Here is a 22,340-nt window from a genome sequence, read left to right as displayed (position 1 = left end):
GCATATGGATTAATTTTATATTCATTAATTTTTTAAAAAAACTTAAGTTATCCAGGGTTATTCACACTAAGCAAAGAATAATACCGTAAATACCATGATTTAAGGCCTGAAGAACACATCAATTTCATATGTCCAAATCCTTCTCAATCTTTGAGGTACAGCTCAAATGACTTATTTGACTATACATGGAAAAATAAACCTTTCCTTCTCTCAAATTCCATAACATTCTATAATTCCCTTACTGCACCTAACACTAAGCAATGATTATTAATTATTTATACACATTTGGCCCTCTTTATTCATGGGTTCCGCATCTGTGGATTCAACCACCCTCAGACTGAAAATATTTAGGGGAAAAAAATTGTATCTGTATTGAACATGTACAGACTTTTTTCATTATTCCCTAAAAAGTACAGTAAAACAATTATCAACACAGCATTTACATGGTGTACAGTAAACTGCATTAGATTTCTATTTGGAAAAACCTGACCATTCCAATCCAAGAAGAAAAAATCTCCAGAGAGGACTGCGTATGACTTAACTTTTGTATTAAGGATCCCATCATATACAAAAATTGTCTACACACAGTATTTCTGTAGTGTTCACTTTCACTAATTTTACTGTTCAGTTCTTAGGCATTTTAAGATAGGAAATGGAATTGGACTGCAATTTATAACACCAAATCTACAAAAATAAAGAATCTGTTGTACTATAAGATATATATTTGGTCTTCTTCCAGTTTCCTGACATACAGCTCCTGCAACCCATGGGATCTCTGGAGTGATTACTTTTTTGTATACTAATGAAATGGTTGGTAGCTGGGCACCCCGAGATAGTTTCAGGATGGGAGCTAGTTGCCAGGGGAACCTACCAGGTGAAAAGGTTGGAACTTTGAGTACCCTCTACCCTCCTAGGGTTGTTGAAGGTTGAGTTGGTTACCAATAGCCAATGATATAATAAATCATGCCTAAGTGATAAAGCTTCCACAAAAATCTAAAACGACAGGGTTTGGAAGAACTTCCATGCAGCCAAAAACATGGAGGCTCCTGGAGGATGGTACACCCAGAGAGGGCAAAGAAACACCATATCCCTTCCCATATGCCTGGCCCTATGCATCTCTTCCATCTATTTGGTTGTTCATCTGTATCCTCTGTAATATCCCATAATAAACCAGTAAACCTAAGTGTTTCCCTGAGTTCTGTGAGCTGCTCTAGCAAATTAACTGAACCCAAGGAAGGAGTCATGGGAATCCTCATTTACAGCCAGTCAGTCAGAAGCATAGGTAAAACAACCAGGGCCTTAGGAATGGCTTCTGAAGTCAGGAGCGGTCTTGAGGCGCTGAGCTCTCAATCTGTGGGATCTTAGGCTACCTCCAGGTAGACAGTGTCAGAACTAAACAGAATTAGATGATATCCAGCTGCTGTCTGCTGAAGAATCTGTAGGATTACTTGGTGGAGAGAAATTCCCACACATTTTGATGAACAGAGGTCACAGACGTATTCTGCACTGTGAGAATATAACAGGAGAAACTGAATTTCTTTGTACTCCGAGAACCAAATGACAATAGTTTAATACATGAATCAAGAATCAATTTTCCGGCCAGGCACAGTGGTTCATGCCTGTAATACCAGCACTTTGGGAGGCCGAGGCGGGTGGATCACTTGAGGCCAGGAGTTCAAGACCAGCCTGGCCAATATGGTGAAACGCCGTCTCTACTAAAAATATTTAAATTAGCCAGGCATGGTGGTGCACACCTATAATCGCTGCTACTCCAGAGGCTGAGGGAGGAGAAACGCTTGAACCCGAAAGGTGGAGGTTGCAGTGAGCTGAGATCACACCACTGCACTCCAGCCTGGGTGACACTGCGAGACTCCATCTCAACTTTCTTAGAGGCATGGGGTCACTTGCATGGTAAATCAAAATAGCCTTCCCTGGTTCTTCATCTTAAAATACCAACAGTTCCTGGAAGTAGAGTCCATTCCTACATCACTGTGCATGAAGTAGCAACTGAAACAAGACTCGGTTTAGAAATGCATGCTTAGTTTTTACCAACACAAGATTTGATAATCTTGAAAATAAGTACTTTTCCTATTATCCATCCAATATATAATATTGTTCATTATGTAAATTATTTGCAAGCCTACATATGGAAATACTATATCTCATTTTAAGCCACATAATTCAAATCCTTATACTAGCTTATTATTATGGGAGATGGATTTAACCTCTACCCAGAATCCTAAAACTATCAAACAATTCAATTATGAGAAAATTAGCCAGAATAAAACAATACAACTACTATCTGGAGAAAACACATCAGAAAGCCAATTACAAGTGATGCTGTAAATGGTGGTAGTGAGAGGCACAGGAAAAACACGCTGGCCTGGTGTATTAGTCCGTTTTCATGCTGCTGATAAAGACATACCCAAGACTGAGTATTTTTTTTAAAAAAAGAGGTTTAATGGACTCACAGTTCCATGTGGCTGGGGAGGTCTCACAATCATGGCAGACGGCAAAAGGCACATCTTACACGGCAGCAGACAAGATGAGAGCCAAGCGAATTTATAAAATCTTCAGATCTCGTGAGACTTATTCACTACTATGAGAACAGTATGGGGGGAACCACCCCCATGATTCAATTATCTCCCACCAGGTCCCTCCGACATGTGGGAATTATGGGAGCTACAATTCGAGATGAGATTTGGGTGGGGACACAGCCAAACCATATCTGGATACGGAAAAAGTTTTATTCTTGCGCTCAGCTCACCCAACTAAACTCCTTCATTCAACAATTTACTGAACTTACCAGACATTAAAATAGTAGCATAGCTCAGAATCTTTTGAACTGGAATATGACCTTCAGAAAGTTGCTAGAGCACTTTTTGTTTCCTTTTGTGTACATGTAAACAGTAATGTTTGTCCTCATTTCAGAAGTGAGGCTGAAATGTGATGAGAGAGCACCGTAACAAGTTTAAGTGATATAAAAATGTAGAAATGGATTTTGTGTTTTGATTCAGCAAAACTATGTAAGCGTTCTTACCAAGTAAATGAAGAAATCGATCATTTCACACTGCCCACCATTTAATCTTCCACTTAAGACATTCGTTCGTGCCAGATATACCTAAGACCCTCTGTAAAGTCTATTAAATTTAAGGTTTCAGATCCCAGGATTCATTATCCCCATAGTTCTTTTCTGATAAACACACATCTCATAAGAGTTTCAAAAGGCCACAACACCCCATCATCATCTACTGCATAATCCTATTGATATGGGAGGGGGGCAGGGAAGTGCTGGGTAGAGAAGGGTGGGGTCCCTGGTGAGGGCTGCGCCCTTGGGCCTGTGCCCACAGACCTAAGTGAGAACAGGCACTCCTGTTTTCATGCCCAAATGTTGCATTTTCCAAGATCACTCTGGCCAGCCACGCACCCCATACTGTACCCATATAAATCCAAGACCTTAAACAGACACAGACCCAAATGACTGGATGTCTACAGGAGAAGAAGAACATACCAGCAGACACTGGCAGAGCAGAGACGGCACAGTGACGTGGATGCCGAGGGGAGTTCAGCCAGGGGTGGCCATAGAAGAGTCTGGCCACTGGGCAGCCCGACTCCAGAAGAAGACCACCCTCCCACTCTGGGGGGATCCCCCACTTTCAGCTCCCTATGCATCTTGCTGAGAGCCACCTCCAACACTCAATAAACCTTGCACTTAACCTTCCAGCCCACATATGATCTGATTCTTCCAGTACACTGAGCAAGAACTCAGGCTGTGACACTGGCCCCGTCCTTGCAAGAAGGCAGAGGGTCTATTGAGCTGACTAACACAAGCCATCTGCAGATGGCATAGCTGAAAGAGCACACTGTAACACACGCCCACTTGGGCTTCAAGAATCCTAGACATTGCCATGTGGCCGGAGCCCAAAAGCGCTCCCCACGGCCTCTTCACCTGCCCATCTGCGTGTTCCCAGTAATGGTTTGAGCAGCAGGGCCCCAAAGACGGAAGCCACAACCCTGTCGCACGTCCTGCAAGGGAGATATGAGAACTCTCCCATTCCACTATAATAGAAAATTTAAAATATATTTTCTGGTTTTATTTTTTTGTTTTTTTTTTTTGAGGCAGAGTCTCACTCTGTCGCCCAGGCTGGAGCACAATGGCGTGATCTCGGCTCACTGCAACCTCCGCCTCCCGGGTTCAAGCAATTCTCGTGCCTCAGCCTCCCAAGTAGCTGGGATTACAGGCTACTGCCACCACGCCCGGTTAACTGTTTGTATTTTTAGTAGAGACGCGGTTTCACCATGTTGGCCAGGCTGGTCTCGAACTCCTGACCTCAGGTGATCCGCCCACCTCACCCTCCCAAAGTGCTGGGATTACAGGCGTGAGCCACCACGCCCAGCCTTAAACTTTATTTTCTATAGTTTGTTATGAACAATGTGCCCTACATGAACTAAAATGATAAATGGTCTTCCTAGAAATCAAGATGTGTGGCCAGGCGCAGTGACTCACGCCTGTAATCCCAACACTTTGGGAGGCCAAGGGGGGGCGGATCACCAGGTCAAGAAATCGAGACCATCCTGGCCAACATGGTGAAACCCCATCTCTACTAAAAATATGAAAATTAGCTGGGCGTGGTGGCACATGCCTGTACTCCTAACTGCTCAGGCTGCTCAGGAGGCCAAGGCAGAATCGCTTGAACCTGGGAGGCAGAGGTTGCAGTGAGCAGAGATCGTGCCACTGCACTCCAGCCTGGCAACAGAGCAAGACTCCGTCTCAAAAAAACAAACAAAAAAAAGAATTATGATGTGTATCCCATTTGAGAGTCACTGCTACTTGCCAGATCACATTGAACAAAATGACACTTTATTTGGGAGACAGAGTTTCACTCTGTCGTCCAAGCCAGAGCACACTGGCACCATCAGCTCAATGCCTCCTCAAACTCCTGGGCTCAGGCAATCCTTCCACCTCAGCCTCCTAAGTAGCTAGGACTACAGGTGGGTACCGCCATGCCTGGTTAACTTTTTTTTTTTTATTTTACTTTTGTGGAGATGAGCTCTTGCAATGTTGCCCAGGTTGGTCTCAAACTCCTGGCCTCAAATAATCCTCCTGCCTCAGCCTTCCAAAGTGCTCAAAGTGCTAGAATTACAGTTGTAAGCCACCACACTGGCCTGTTATTCAGATTCAGAATGCACTAGCAATAACTTACATTCTCCCTTTACTAAATCACACCAATAAACTGCCATGTTTCAGCATCACTGATTTATACCTCTTGGTGAACATAGTAACATTTTACTGGGAATTTTGGGAAAGAGCTGTCTCAAAAAGTCTTGTATTGCAGTGATAAAGCTACAAAAAAAAGGAACAGTCATTTAAAACTACTTTAATTATATGCCATAGCCCTTGATGTTTCTAATACATGTGAGACTAAGAAAACAAACAATAAAGTATAAAATAGGTAGAAGGTATATACATTTCTGCAAATATTCTAATGGTAGTAGGTAAGAATAAATACTTTAAGACACACTTTTTCTAAGACAGTAACTGAAAAAATTTTAAATTGCCATGCTGCAGCACTGAAGACAGTTTGAATCACCAGAAAAAGTGTGGACTTAGTAACGATGTGGTCACACAGTAAATAGCCCTTAGTGAAAAAACTTGTGCAAATTATTGCGCAAAGTAACCACTATTTCTTAAGGTGAGTTAGTCATTGAAATTGAAATGCAAACTTCCTAACAGAAATGTCACATAGTTAAGAAACCCGTTATTATAGCAAACCTGTTTTTAGAAAAGTCTTAATTTTCGGAGACACAAAAATTATATTTCTACATTCTTTATATATCCTATTGCACTTTTTTTTTTTTTTTAAGAAAAAAAAAAGACAGGGAAGGAGAGAGACAGAGTCTCACTCCATCACCCAGGCTGGAGTGTGGTGGCACAATCACAGCTCACTGCAATCTCCAACTCCTGAGCTCAAGCAGCCCTCCTGCCTCAGCCTCCTGAGTGATTGTACACTATTTTCAAAGAAATATTTATATTCATTATTACCATCTGATTTTCACAAAAATTCCCATGGGTGACACAGTGAAAACTGCTGGGAACTTGCAGGTAACTTTTTAAAGTGTGCGTTTTCTTACATAACTGGACCAATGTCACAGGATTATCCAGTGGCAAGTCCAAGATTAAAATCTGTTTCCCTTTTCAAGGTAATCCACAAAGCTATACTTTCTAATAGCTTCACAGAGTACACGATAGAAGTTCTCTGTATATTTATAGAGCAGGCTACTGCAGTGGAACTATTTATGTTTCACCTGACATCCCAACAGGTGCCAGCTACCCCTACATTCCAAGGTGAGATATCTAGGGCCACTTGGAAAAGTTTGTAAGCGTCCTCTTTGCAGGACAGAGTAGACTGACTGGTGTATCTGACTCATCCCCGAAAAATCTAAATGGCAAGAGACTAGCAGGCTCTCTGCTCTCATAAGAAGGAAGAAGGGGATGCTATTTGGACTGTCCTCTGTCTACAGACATGGTCAAGGCAAAGAATACATGTATGCTTCTCACAGACCAAAGAGAGCTGGCTTGGGTTGTCTTAAATCTCGTCCACAAGGCGACTCGAGAAGTCCTTTGCATTTCCATAAGACGTTTCAGAATCAGTTGGTCAATTTCAATGAAATAAAGTGCTAGAATTTGATTAGATTTAATTGAATCTGTAGACCAATCTGGGGGCCACTTGACATCTTTACAATACTGAATCTTCCTATTCATGAACATGGTATATCTCTTAATTTTAAGTGTTTTGTAAGTTTCTTATAACTATTCCTGGGGTTTTCAGCAAAGTGTTCTTGCACACCTTTCATTAGGTTTATTCTCAGGTTTTTTTTGTATTTGTTTATTGCTAATATATAGAGACTCTGTTGCTACAAAAGTATGTTGAATTTGTTATCTAGTGAGTGGCCTTGCTAAATTCATTTCAATTATGATAGTTTGCAGATTATTTGTGTATCATCAAGTTCTCTGTGAATGACAGTTTTATTTCTTCCTTTCTCAAAATCTTTATGCCCTATTTCTTGCCAAATTATAGTGGCTGGGCAATTGTATTAGTTCGTTCTCACACTGCTAATAAAGACATACCCAAGACTGGGTAATTTGTAAAGGAAAGAGGGTTAATTGACTCACAGTTCAGCATGACTGGGGAGGCCTCAGGAAATTTACAATCATGGCAGAAGGGGAAGCAAACACGTCTTCTTCACATGATGGCAGGAAGGAGAAGTGCCAAGCAAAAGGGGGAAAAGTCCCTTATAAAACCATCAGATCTCGTGAGAACTCACTATCATGAGAACAGCATGAGGATAACCACCACCATGATTAAAGTAACTCCCACCGGGTCCCTCCCATGACAAAAATAAGTAAAACTATATTTTCCCATAACATAATGTTGTATATGGAAAATCCTAAAGAATCAACACAAACACAAAAATTATTAGAGCTAATAAACAAGTTCAGCAAGGTTGTAAGATAGAAAATTGGTACACAAATTGCACTGGCTAGGCCAGGCACAGTGACTTATGCCTGTAATCTCAGCTCTTTGGGAGGCAGGTGGATGACTTGAGGTCAGGAAGCTCAAGACCAGCCTGGCCAACATGGCGAAATCGTCTCTACTAAAAATACAAAAATTAGCTGGACGTGGTGGTGCATGACTATAATCCCCACTACTTGGGAGGCTGAGGCAGGAGAATCGCCTAAACCTGGGAGACAGAAGTTGCAGTGAGCCAAGACTGCACTACTACACTCCAGCCTCCTGGGTGACAGAGCGAGACTCTGCCTCAAAAACAAAAACAAAAACAAAAACTGCATTAACTAGGACCTCTAGCAGAATGTTGATTACAAGTAGTAATAGTGGGTATCCTTGTCTCATTCTCCATCTCAGCAGTGGTGGGGTATGAGGAGAGCTACCAATATTCACCATAAAGTATGATGGTAGCCATAGGATTTTTGGTGTACTCATCAATATAGATTCCCAAACTGTTTAAAAGGCGTTTTTTCTTTCACAAATGGTGTTAAATATTTATCAAATACTTCTTCTGCACCTTTGAAAGAATATTTTTCTCTGTAGTCTTTTTTTTTTTTTTTTTGAAGAGTCTTGCTCCATCGCCCAGGCTGGAATGTAGTGGCCGGATCTCAGCTCACTGCAAGCTCCGCCTCCCGGGTTTACGCCATTCTCCTGCCTCAGCCTCCCAAGTAGCTGGGACTACAGGCGCCCACCACCTCGCCCGGCTAGTTTTTTGTATTTTTTAGTAGAGACGGGGTTTCACCGGGTTAGCCAGGATGGTCTCGATCTCCTGACCTTGTGATCCGCCCGTCTCGGCCTCCCAAAGTGCTGGGATTACAGGCTCCTGTAGTCTTTTAATGTGATGACTTATACTGACTTTTGAATGCCAAACCGAATTTACATCCTTGTAATAGAAACCAGTGGTGTGTATATGTATTTGTGTGTACAAATATAATATTTGGACTTCTTCAAAATTTAGATTCATTTGCTATTAGGTTTTTCAGAATTTTTGTAGTTATGTTCATGAGACTTTCCTATAATATTTTTATTGTAATGTTCTTACACTTGGAAGAATGTGTATTCTGTAGCTGTGTGCAGGTGTTATGTGTATTTCAATTGGGTCAAGTTAACATCTTTACTGTTGAATGTTTTCCTATACGCTATTGAAAGAGGCTAAAGCCTTCCACTATAATTATGAATTTGTTCATTTCTTCTTTTAGCTCTGTCAATTCCTGTTTTATGTATTTAGAGGTTTTATTATTAGGCTCACATCCATTTAAAATTGATATTTTCTGGTAGAGTGAACCCTTTAATTGTGTGGAATGGCTTTCTCTACTACTCACAAAGGTATCTTTTTTTCACTTTTCTCCTCATTTTTCAATTTTTCTATGTTCTTATAATTATGCCATGTCTCTTGAGTAGAGTTTTGGTTTTTTGTTTTTTTAATTTGGACATGGAGTCTCACTCTGTCGCCCAGGCTAGAGTGCAATGGTGCGATCTTGGCTCACTGCAACCTCCGCTCCCAGGTCTCAGAGATTCTCCAGTCTCAGCTTCCCAAGTAGCTAGGATTATAGGTGGCCACCACCACGCCTGGCTAATTTTTATATTTTTAGTAGAGACGCGTTTCACCATGTCGTCCAGGTTGGTCCCAAACTCCTGATCTCAAGTGATCCGCCCACCTCAGCCTACCAAAGTTCTGGGATTACAGGTGTGGGCCACCATGCCCAGCCTTGAATAGAGGTTTCTAATCAAAAAAATCTGTTTCCTATGAGTTCAGAGAGCTAATAACATCTATAATAAAAATCTGAGTTTAAGAAAAAAGCATAAAGAAAAGTATGACAAACCAAAACCTAACTACATTGAGTTTATATAATAAATTACAACAATAGGATGATAGTTTTTCTGAGAGCACAGTTGTATCTTATTTAAAAACACATCAGCTGGGCACAGTAGCTCACACCTATAATCCAAGCACTTTGGGAGGCTGAGGCATGCAGATGGCTTGAAAACAAGAGTTTGGCTAGGCAACATGGCAAAACTCAGTTTCTATAAAAAAATACAAAAATTAGCTGGGCATGGTGGCATGCACCTGTAGTCCCAGCTACTCGGGAGGCTGAGGTGGGAGGATCACCTGAGCCCAGGAGGCAGAGGTTGCAGTGAGCCAAGATCACGCCACTGCACTCCAGCCTGGATGACGGAGCAAGATCCTGTCTCAAAAAACAAACAAACAAAAAAAACACCACCCTCCCTACCTGTCAGGTTGTTAACTAGACACACTCAACCATTCAAATCAAGGTAAAAATATATAAGTAAATAAGAAGGACTCTGAGGAAAGTTAATGTCAAAAAGTCCCAGCACAAAAGTTTAGCAGTGACTCATAAGGAAATCCAGGCCAGGTGTGGTGGCTCATGCATACAATCTCAACACTCTGGGAGGCCAAGGCAGGAGGACTGCTTGAGCCCACGAGTTTGAGACCAGCCTGGACAACATAGTGAGACCCCATCTCTACAAAAATATAAAAAATAAAAGTTGTAAAAAGTAGTTGGATATAGCGGCACACACCTATAATCCCAACTATTCAGGAAGCTGAGGCTGCAGTAAGCCATAATCACACCAATGTACTCCAGCCTGGGTGACAGAGCAAGACCCTGTCTCAAAAAAAAGAAAAAAAAAAGAAAGAAAAAAGAAAAAAAAAAAAGAGAAAATCCATTAAGCCTTCATTAAGAACCTATTTATTCTGGTCATCTCACTTCTTACAGTCCTAAGAGATGAACAGCTTCAACGACAGTTGATTCTACAGAGAGACACGAGTAAGAAATAAGCAACAGTGTAAATAAAGAGCAGCTGGGGTCTGACCAATACTGAAGAGGCAATGAACTGCAGCATCGCCCAAGGGTATCAAGTAAACATATTGAAAACCCAAGTCATCGAGAAAATTAAACTGCATTCAGTAAAATCTGTTCAAAAAGTAAAAAACCAGCCGGGCATGGTGGCTCATGCCTGTAATCCCAGCACTTTGGGAGGCCAAGGCAGGAGGATCACAAGGTCAGGAGATCGAGACCATCCTGGCTAACTCGTCTCTATTAAAAATACAAAAAACTAGCCGGGCGTGGTGGCGGGCGCCTGTAGTCCCAGCTACTAGGGAGGCTGAGGCAGGAGAATGGCATGAACCCGGGAGGCGGAACTTGCAGTGAGCCGAGATCGCGCCACTGCACTCCAGCCTGGGCGACAGTGGCAGAGCAAGACTTCGTCTCAAAAAAAAAAAAAAAAAGTCAGAAGCCAAATAATACACTGAGAAAAGCTGCTTGTCACAGTTATCTTGAATTATCCTTGGTAGCAGCAGGCCTCACTAACCTTCAAAATTCTCTCATGTTAGATGCACATACATTTAAGTGTTACACATTTATTTTATCAATCTATTTCCCTCAGAATCCCACAAATATATTTAAATGTTTTATTTAAACATGAAATAATGTTTATTTTAAATATTATTTAAAAAGAAGAGCTATTACTAGAATTCACTAAGACACTGAGTGATTTGGTTCCATGATACAAACCTACGGCAGCATGAAACTGAGATAAAGCATCAGCTAGCTGTCCAGCTGCAAGTAATTTCTTGCCCAATTCAAGATGTTTCTCAACATCTGCATTTACTCCACATTCGGCACCTAAAAACAAAATTAAAAACAATCAGTTAACTTTCCACAAACCAAGATTTAATTCTAAAAAATATAATATTAAAAATAGTTATCTGTCTCAGTCATCTACTCAGATAAGAAAACTCACAGAAGCTGAAAAATGATGTAAAGAACATAACATAAAATACAAACCCTATTTCACTGTATGGAGTACAAGACAAAAAATATACCCATCTTGACCTAATTAGTCAAAAGAATGTAACCAGTCTAGAAAATAAAGGAAAGTTGTGTAATGCAGAAGTAGTAAAAATATTTTGAACAATAAAATGAAAATTATTTGAAGTTAGAATCTTACCTTTAATGAATATCATATAGACTGTTACAACATTTAAGTATTTATTAAGCACCTATAATGCACTAGGCACTATTCTAGGTATCTGGCATAAGTGAGCAACATTCAAAAACTCCTGTCCCTCATACCCTCCTGGCGCCTGATGTTATTGTGGGAGGAGACAGACCTGATAAATAGGTAAATTACATAGTATGTTACATGAAAAGTACTGTGGAAAAAGTCAAGCCATGTAAAGAGGTAAGGAGTTCAAGGTACTTAGAGTAGTAAACAAGGGGGTAAAGGGCAGGACTTCTTGAGAAGCTGACATCTGAGCAAGACTTGAAAAAAGTGAGGAACTCACCATGCAGACAGCTAGGAAAAGAGCTTCCAGGAAGAGGGACCAGCTAGTGCAAGGGTCCTAAGTCGGGAGCATGCAGATATGTTCCAGAAACAGCAGAGAGGCCTGGATGGCTGCGGCAGAGCCAAGAGGAAGATAGTAGTATGAGGTCAAAGAACTAGAGGACCTGACTATGGCTTTGAATATTTACTTGTCTTAAAATAGGGAACTACTGCAGAACCAATAACATGATCTGATGGACTAGGCCAATTATCAATGTATTGCCTCTTGGCTCTGAATTCATCCTTCGGTACTTGCACTGCAATAGTTTGCAAGCATTTCCTCTTTACAGTGAGTATAATGTTATGCTTTGTCAGTATAGGGCACTGAAGCAACACTGCAGAAAGGACACTTCCTAGTTCTGCTTGCTGTATTTTAACTGTCTTCTGGCTCCTGCTGCATGGTCTGTCATGGGGTGGACTTCCTGGTGCATGGTATGGATGAGGAGGACATCCAGGGGTACTTAGCCATAGCTGTATGCCCAGGGGTCCAGTTCCTCAGTGACCTGGCAACATCAGCCCACACACTCCAGCTTTCACACCCACAGAAGCACCTGGACTCCCTTCATAGACAGGCTGACCAGCCTTGGCTCACCTATATGTGAAAGGATTGTCTTCTGCTTGCCCAGTTACTATGGACCAGCCACCCAGCAATCTTCTTCATCAGCAAACCTGGGCTACAGCTATACCTTCTCCGGTAGGATCTAAACCCCAGCCTGGTAGAGGGGACCCCTCTTGCAGGTTGGTCCTTCCTTGAGGCTATCTCTTAGTCCTAGAATATCCGTCAGAGTTCTCTTTACATCTTTAGTTACTTTTCTATCATAACTTAACGGTTCCGAGATTAAACTTCCCCTTTCTAAGTAACTACATGATTTCTGTCTCTCCTCAATGGACCATGAGTGACACACGATTGGTATTGGGAGCAGTCCTAGGAGACAGGCCCACAGAGATGCAATTTGAGGACTGGTTTGGTCATGATCTTGGGCTTCGATGCAGTGCTAAGTTCATCACCAATGGGAGATGAAATGCTAGTAATCCACAGTAGGTATTGGAGTCACAATTAACTAAGCTATCACTTTGGTTGACTGTAATGAAGTACTAACTGAGGCACATGTCTTAGAAGCCCAAGTGGCTGCTGCAACTGACCACAATGGCAGAAATTATGAAAATAAGTACTGTGATGTGGGGTGGGTTCTTTTGAGAGCACTAGAGCAGGGTCCCCAAGCCCCCAGCCATGGACCAGTACCAGTCCATGGCCTGTTAGGAACGAGGCCACACAGCAGGAAGTGATCAGCAAGCCAGCGAACATTACCACCCGAGCTCCACCTCCTGTCAGATCATTAGATTCTCATAGGAGCACAAACCCTATCATCAATTGCGCATGCAAGGGGTCTAGGTTGTGCATTCCTTATGAGACTCTAACTAATGCCTGATGATCTAAGGTGAAACAGATTCATCCTGAAACCATCCTCCCCCTACCCAACCCGGTCTGTGGAAAAACTGTCTTCCACAAAACCAACCTTTGGTGCCCAAAAGGTTTGGGAATTGCTGCACTGGGGCACCTACAGGGAGAAGATAACCAACTCAGATCCAACTTTCAGCTCAAGTCATGGTCAGATTCAGCTGAAAATCAAATATAAAATTTAATTTGATTATGAGGGTTGCTGAATTAAAACAATAGCTGAATTCATGGTCTCACCAAGTTTCTCCTGTGAAAGTTAGGGCACAGATTAGTAAAGAGCAGAATCCTTAAATTTGGAATGGGAATATTTAGTTGGACCCAAATGAAACTGACCAACTTGAACCCCCAAGTCCTTCTAAGTCTCCCTTTCCAGAAGTAGTTTCCCCTCCTTGTCTGAGGAGATGAGTCTTCCACTGCTTAAAAACCTGAGGACAGCTTTACCTACGGTGGAGGCCTTAAAAGAGGATGCTCATCCTCAAGACACACCCTAACCACTGCCATTGTCACTAACCCATGTCTAATCTTGGCAGGCTCCAGAGGAACAGGTATATACTATGACCCAAAGGAAGTAGCTGAACACACCAAAAGATCTGTTGATAAACAAGCAGAATCCCACAGAACATACATGGCAATAGATTCTAAAGGTGCTAGACCAGGAGGGTGAAATATAACACTACATTGGCTCTAATTCATTTATATGTGCATGCTTATAAAGCAGAGGTCAACAAACCGTTTTTTGTAAATAAAGTTTTACAAGAACGGGGCCATGCCCATTAATGGATGGGCCATATTGCCTATGGCTGCTTTCACACTGTAGCAGCAGAACAGTTGTTATGACAAAACCCATATGGCCTCTAAAACCTAAAATATTTACTATCTGACTCTTTACAGAAAAGGTTTGACTACTTCTATACTAGAGATCCCACATTTAATGTGTTCACAAAACTGGAAGTGGCTTTAACAGCTTACTTGATTGGCTGACTGAAACTTGAAGTTTAATTTAATTAGTTAAACATTAATTATATTAATTTAACATTTAATAAGGCTGAGGTTCCAAAGTTTCCCTAGCATAAGAAGAGAGGAATCCAAAGGCTTAGAGAGACAAGAAGGTTGGACTGGATTTATCATGTGTTACCTACACACCAAACTGCCACTTATGTCCATGAGAGGGCCTAGAAAACACTCCTTTTACTAAGGCATTGAGAAACCTATTAGTGGCCAGGCGCAGTAGCTCATGCCTATAATCCCAACACTCTGTGAGGTCAAGACAGGAAAACTGCTTCAGGCCAGGAGTTCAAGAGTAGCCTGGGCAACATAATGAGACCTCATCTCTACAAAAATATAAAATAATTAACCAGGCATGGTGGCACACACCTGTAGTCCCAGCTATTTAATACTTGGGGGGGCTGAGGCAGGAGGATGGATCCTTTGAGCCCAGGAGTTCAAGTTTGCAGTGAGCTATGATCGTGCCACTGTATTCCAGTCTAGGAGACAGAGCAAACCTTGTCTCTGAAACAAAAAAAAATTTTTTTTTAAAGAGACGGAGAAATGTATTACTGAGGGACCACCTACAAGGTTTTCAAAAATCTTGTCACTCCCCTTTGTAGGACAGGTATGACTACAGGAGGAAGTCAATATTGAGATAAGTTGAATTCAGTGGGGATGATGGGATTTTAGAGTTGCACAGAAACTTAAGCAGCAGCACTGAACCATCAGAGAAAAGGTGGGCACAACAATGCAGAGGCTCTTAATAATCAGGTAGATCAAATGACATACTCTATGGATGTCACTCAACCTCCTTCTCCATCATATCTAAGCTTGTGCAATGGACCCATGAACAAAGCGGCCATGGTGACAGGGATGGAGATTATGAATGGGTTCAAAAACAAAGATCAGGCCAGGTGCGGTGGCTCAGGCCTGTAATCCCAGCACTTCAGGAGGCCAAGACAGGCAGATCACTTGAGGTCAGGAATTCGAGACCAGCCTGGCCAACACAGCAAAACCCCATCTGTACTAAAAATAAAGAGATTAGCCGGATGTGGTGGTGCATGCCTGTAATCCCAGCTACTGGGGAGGCTGAGGCAGGAGAATTGCTTGAACCTACGAGGTGGAGGTTGTGGTGAGCTGAGATCATGTCACTGCACTCCAGCCTGGGTGACAATGCAAGACTCTGTCTCAAAAAACAAAAACAAAAACAAACAAAAAAAAAACACACACACACAGATTAGTCCTTTCCAAAACTGAAAAAAGTGATCTGGCTAAAGCTATTGCAGAGCATCTGATATGCCAGCACTGGAGACCAATACTGAATCCCCAGTATGGCACCATGGGTAGGAAAGAGACAGCTGGCCACCTAGTGGCAGACTGATTTAATTTGGTTCTCTTCCATAATGCATCCATTTCTCATATTCCAGATATGAATTTGCCTGCAAGGCTTCTGCCAACTCCACCATTCATAGACTCACAGAATGTATTACCTACCATCACAGCATTCTATACAGCACTATGTCTCTCATTAAGGAATTCACTTCATAGCAAATGAGGTGGACAATGTGCTCATGACACTAAGATTAATTGGTTTTACCATTACTCCATCACCTAGAATGGCTTAGTAAAGAGTTAAGTAGCAGCATTAGTTAGCAGACAAAAACCTGAAAGGATGGGGCTCTGTTTTACAAGCAGAAGCAGGCATGGCTGCTCTCATTATTATACCCACATAACCCACTTGCAAAATTTCTGCTTCTAGTCCTGGCAACTTTGAGCTCGGATGGTTTGGAGATCTTAGTCCTTAAAGGAGAAATGCTTCCAAAGGGTACACAACAATGTTTCCGATTAATTGGAAGATGAGACTGCCACAGGGTCATTTTGTACTTCTTATGTCACTGAAACCAACAAGCCAAAACATTGGTTAATCTACTAGTTGGAAAATGAATCCGAATTACCAAGGGCAAACAAGTGTGCCATTTTGCAATGGAGGCAAAGTAGGATAAGTGGAACTCAGAAGATTCTCTAGGGCGTGTCATACTACTTTTATGCCCAATACAAAGTTAATGAAATGTTACAGCAATCAAAAAACAGAGCAAATAAGACACAGTCCCTTCAAGAAGGAAAGTTTATGGACCACTCAATCAGGTTTAAAAAAAAAAAAAAAAAGCCAGAGTAGCTGAAATTCTGGCAGAAGGCAAGAGAGGTATAGGACAGGAAGTAGATGAAGGAAGCCACATATATCAGCTACCATCTCAGACCAGTTACAGACACAAGCTATGTAGTAGCTTTGCATATTTTCTCTTTGATTATATACATGTTTATTTGTATATACAGTCAATCTTTATAATTCAATCTGTATAATTTGTATATACAGTCAATCTTTACAATCTTTAGAATTCAGATTCTGTATTTGTGAATTTGCCTATGCACTAAAATTCATTTGTAATCCCCAAACTCATATTTACAGCATTTTCACAGTCATTCAAGAACACATGCATGTTCAGGGCAGCAAAATACTGAAATCACTCCAAGCATATGTTCCAGTTGAGGTTGAACAAGGTAACACTCCATCTTCCTGTGTCAGCTTTTATATTATAAACAAGTGTCTTTTCCACTGTACATTTGGTGCCACTTTTTTGTGTATGCTTCCTGTCACTGATTTCACCATTTCAAGTGACTCCCAAGCATAGTACTGAAGTACTGTCAGGTGTTCCCATGCTCAGGAAAGCTGGGCTGTGCCTTACTGAAAAAAATCGTGTGTTAGTTAAGCTTTCTTCAAGTATGAAAGATAGTGCCATCAGCTGCAAGTTCAATGTTAATAGATCAACAATATATAGTAAGGTGTCTTCAAATAGAAACACACAGAAAACAAGGTTATGTCTTGATCTGTTGACATAAGTTGTGATTCGAGGCTTACAGAAACTTAACCCTGTATTTCCCCTAGAAGAAATGGTTCAATATTTGCTAATGCAGTGTTCATGATGACTCTACAGAACATAACCACCATGAATAACAAGAATTACCGTACTAACCATATTTTTCTCCCTAATTCCCAATTTTATTTTATATACAAATTGCTGAAGTTAACTTTACAATTTAGTCTTTATATAACTGAATATTGAGTGGGACGGTGATGGAGTAAGAGTAGTAATTTATGTAGCCAGTGATGGATACGTGACTGATAGAATCAGGAGTCTTCTCCATTAGGGTATGGGTAAGAACTTCTTCACTGCAAGGATAGCTTATCTTTTTAGTTAGAAAATTGTCTCAGGTCTTCTATTCAGGCTGCTATAACAAAAATACCATAAACTGGATGGCTTATAAACAACATTTACTTCTCACAGTTCTAGAGGCTAGCAAGTCCAAGATCAAGGTGCCAGCAGATTCAGTGTCTGATGAGGGCCCATTCCTCATAGACTGCATTTTCTTGTTGAGTCCCTATGTGGTGAAAGGGGAAAACAAGCTCCTTCAGGCCTCTTTTATAGGGCCAATAATCCCAGTCATGAGGGCATAATCTAATCACCTTCTCCTTAAGGCCCTGCCTCTCAATACTGTCACATCGGATTAGGTTTCAACATATGAACTGGGGGTATGGGGGGAACACAAATATTCAGACCATAGCAAAAATAAAGTCGCTTTGTTGTACTGGTATTCAAATATGTGCAGAAAGGCACGTACAGAAACTAAGTAGCCAAAGCATTTCTCTTTTATGGTGAGCATGATATTAAGCTTTTTGGGGTGCTGAAGGACATTACAGAAAGAAAATCAAAACAATGGTTGCTTGGGAGGGTAAGAGAAAAGACAGACTGGGAAGAGGCAGGAGGGAACTGTTGGTAATGTTCTCATCTTGCTTAGAGGTGTGGGTTACAACACAGTTATATGCAGTTATCAAAACTGAGCAAATATACACTTAAAAATATGGACATTTCATTGTACATTAATTTTACATGCAAACAAAAGTTGGTTATATGCCTGTTAAAGTATTTAGGGGCATGTATACTGGTGTTATTTTGAAATACATTTTTTTCAAGGATTAATGGTTGGATAGAGAAATGCCCAGATGCATATGTGTTAAAACAAACATATTAAAATATTAGTAGTAGAATCTAGATGATGGGTGTAGGGACGAACACTGTAAAATTCTTTCAACTTTGCAATATGTTTAATAATAAAATGTTGGGAATATATACACTATGGTGTTATAATGGGAGAACGTACACAGGGTACTGTGAGGGCACAAGTTCAGGCACCTAACACAGTTAAAATTAAATAAAATTTAAACTTGTTTCACAGTCATACTAGTAAGAGTTTAAGTACTCAATAACTAGTGGCTGGTATAGGAGAGAAAAAATAATTTTCTGTCTTCATAAACTGGGACTCCCTATAACAAAAGACAGATTAACAAGAGTTGTTTCATATGTATACCTCAAACATACATGGAAGAAAACTCAAGAGAATCGAGTAAATCTCCAGAGTAGATTTCAAAGAAAGAGTTTAAACTTCAGCAGAATACCATCATTTGCTAAAATAAAGGAAGTAGAGGGTGATGGGGAAACCTGTTACAGGGGGATGGCCAGGAAAAACACTGAAAACAAAAGTAAGATTCGTTGTACAGTTTTAAGTCAATGCCTTTTCCATTTAGTGGCACCTCTCCTCCTACTGCAGAGCAGGGAAAAATATTTCCCTTATAGAGGTAAATGTCTCTGACAAAAGGGCAACTTTTCAGAGCTATTCTTGGGTCTACAGTTTCTCAAAATAAACAACTCTAAATAACTAATATGACAAAGAGACAAATTTTGGAGTAGCATATTGTGGGTTCCTAAAGTCATATTTTGGGGTAGTGTGACCTGAGCTCCAACACCACTGCATGGGACAATGCAAATGATACCAAATATCTCCCATCAATGCGGAAAGTTCCACTGGACAGCCCTGGGGGATTCCCCTGAAGGCTCACCTGAAACCTGAAAGAAAAGTAGGAAGGATGCTACCTTTGTCGAAAAGGCTGGAATAGGGAAACCAACCATCCAAAAACAAAGGACATGACATTTAAATGCCTAGATGTTACACGATTAATAAGGCTTTCAAAAAAAAAGTCTAGTATTTCGGCTAGCTCTCCTTGCCATCATGACGTAATTATTCTGGAGTGGAGCACTTTAAGTGCTAGGTGACTTTAATAAACATCCAGAGAGGAAGAGGGAAACCAATTCATTATCTACGTGATAATCCAGGTGACATGATGATGACATGACCATGGAGTAGTAGCAGTGAACACAGAAAAAATAAGAAAGAAGACACACATGACTTATATTAACAGGCTAGATAGGTCAAGTACAGAAAAAGCAGGAGTCCAGGATACCCAAAGCAACTTACTGAGCAACTACCTGCCATTTTAGTCACCAAAAGCACTAAACTCCCTATTTCATCTAATACAGCAAAAAGCTGATTGGAATTCACTTTACCTTGCTCTTTCTCCTTCTAAACACAGTAGCTTTCTCAGCCTTTTATATTCCTGCTCTGTAGTTTCTCCATAGTGTCTTAGTAGGATGGCACAAAAGTAATTTAATCCCTTGGTTGCCTGTTGGACCCCTTGGTATAAGGAATGGAAAGAAAGGAAGAGAGATTTTAGGGCTCAGAACATACCCTCCCGAAACATGACTGCAGGAGACCAGAATATGCCATCCCAAAACATACTTCCTTGGCATATTATTTGAAGCCGGTTATTCTGAGAAACTATAGACATAAAAACAGTTCTGAACACTTATTTTGTGAAAATAATGTATATATAAAGAAAATTTTCATAAGTAAAAGTGTCTGGTAGGTGAGCTCAGTGATGCAGACCTGTAATCCCAGCTATTCAGGTGGCTGAGTGGGAGGATTGCTTGAGCCCAGAAGTTTGAGACTGGCCCAGACAATACAGTGAGACCCCATATCTTATATAAACAATAAAAGTAGGCCAGTTGCAATGGCTCACATCTATTATCCCAGCACTTTAGGAGGCCAACACAGGAAGATCACTTAAGGCCAGGAGTTCAAGACCAGTCTGGACAAGAAAAACACCATCTCTACAAAAAATTTTAAAAATGAGCCAGGTGTGGTGGCACACACCTGTAGTCCCAACTACTCAGGAGGCTGAAGCAGGAGAATCACTTGAGGCCAGGTGCTACAATTATGCCACTGCACTCCAGCCAGGGCAACAGAGCATGATCCTGTCTCAAAAAAAAAATTCTTTAAAAGAAAAAGAAAAAAAACTTTATGAGGAGAACTGTAATACAAACAGAATTAAGAAGCTACTACGTGCTGGAAACTTCTGTATCTTCATTTCACTAAATCATCAAAACAGCCCCAGGAAGTAAACGTCTTTCATAGTTTTAAAACTGAGGCTCAAGGAAGTTAACCATTCTGCCCAAGGACTCACAACAACTGTCAAAACAAGATCCACTTCCAAAGACCAGTTTTCTTTTCAGCACAGTGAACAATCCTTTTCCCCATGTAAACCAGCCTAACCTTTCCACAGTTACTAGGCTTTTCATGCTTCACTCACTCAACCCATCATTTTACATAACATTTTAGCTACAATCGTTTCCAACCTCACAGGATGAACCGGAAATCTAAAGGGAGCCAAGAACACATGTAAAAAACACCTTGAACTGCTATGTCAAGCCATGTCATGCTCTCACCCCAGAGGGTGAGTTACTCTGCAAACTAAATTTCTCTTGCCTTCTAGGATAAAAAGAGTATCCAGCATTTCTTCTTTTCAGAATAAAACTGAGATCTTTATTACATTACAATTTTACCTAACATAATTTCCATTTAATTATATGATAATATCACTTCCTCTACAAAAATTTCCATGGCACACTCTAATCATTCAGAGAGAATGAATTATTTTTCTGTTGGTGCGCTTTGGTCACATTTCCATTACAGAACTTGCCACAGTGTAAGAGCTGGTGGTATAGACCCTTCTTTCCCCATAAGAGGCATTGTGCCTCCTCACTGAGATGTTCCCAGCTCTCATCTTACCTTCTTCCAAATCCAGCCCCTATGCTGCTGCCAGGGCAATCCTTCAAAATGCACTTATACTAAAAATTCTGCAGAATTTTCACATCATTGGCTAGATTAAAACTAAATCCCTTCAGATATAAAGGCGAACAACACCTTTCAGAGTCAGGTCTCATGACGCGGGTCCAGCCTTATCATCCATCATTTCTCCAGCTCTTACTTCATACTCCTATAAAAAACTAAACCTGTTATACTTCTCTGAATATACCACGTCCTCATGCTTCATCCCTTTGCATTTGCTATTACATAAAATGGTCTTCCACACTTGCCCACCAAAGAAATTCCTACTCATCCATCAAGACTCTGCCCTCATGTCTTGAAACCACTCCCATGGAGAAGTGCACAACAGGCATTTAGTATGATTCTCAGCTACACTGTGGCCCGGAGACAGACAACACCATGCATCTGCACTGAGAGTCACGAGCCCCAGAACAAGGGTGTGACAGGGACACATCAGGCAGCCCCCTAACATGCAGCAGAGACCTCAACCACACCTATCAGGACTAGTGCCTATGCTCATCATTGGCGTATTCGTGGGCAAGCTAGGTGGTCCAGCTCTACCCAGCTATCTCGCCCTGACCCACTGCTAAGCAGAAGCTCAGGGGACGAGGGAATTCCACTGTTTAGCTGATCACCTGAAACAACACAGTGAATCTCAAGTGTAAACAAAGATCAGGTACACATCTGTCTGCTTTTGCTGCTGTTGGCTCATACCAGTAAGTACCACCTACAGGCCTGTAGGTTGAATTGCACAACAAATATAAAACCTGCCAACAAAAATACACAAGGGTATAAAAGCAAAGCAAAAGACTCTACCCTAGAGCATACTCTATAGGCACAAGGCAGGTTGGGGGAGAGAGAAAAAAAAATTCCATCTAAATGAAGTAAATTCAAACAACAACAAGTATCAACTTCTCTAG

The 22,340-nt window shown here is 41.1% G+C and overlaps 1 protein-coding gene across 2 annotated transcripts in view; it reads right to left on the bottom strand.

Moving 5' to 3' along the window:
• DNAJC3 (DnaJ heat shock protein family (Hsp40) member C3) overlaps positions 1-22,340 on the bottom strand; it is a 121,910-nt gene that overhangs the window by 78,384 nt on the left and 21,186 nt on the right. The window contains exons 1-2 of one of the 2 annotated variants that reach the window (XM_031655605.1): positions 11,878-13,281; positions 11,105-11,215 (exon numbers count right to left, since the gene is read on the bottom strand). Coding sequence is in view for 1 of the 2 variants with exons in the window: in XM_009192098.4 (XP_009190362.3) it covers positions 11,105-11,215 (111 nt within the window). In the remaining variant the exon portion in view is untranslated. Of the gene's footprint in view, positions 1-11,104; positions 11,216-11,877; positions 13,282-22,340 lie in introns of those variants that run through there. The other variant, XM_009192098.4, reaches the window with a different exon arrangement.

The sequence above is a fragment of the Papio anubis genome, chromosome 15, assembly GCF_008728515.1.
Source record: "Papio anubis isolate 15944 chromosome 15, Panubis1.0, whole genome shotgun sequence".
Taxonomy (NCBI): domain Eukaryota; kingdom Metazoa; phylum Chordata; class Mammalia; order Primates; family Cercopithecidae; genus Papio; species Papio anubis.
This window is presented reverse-complemented; position numbering and strand designations above follow the sequence as displayed.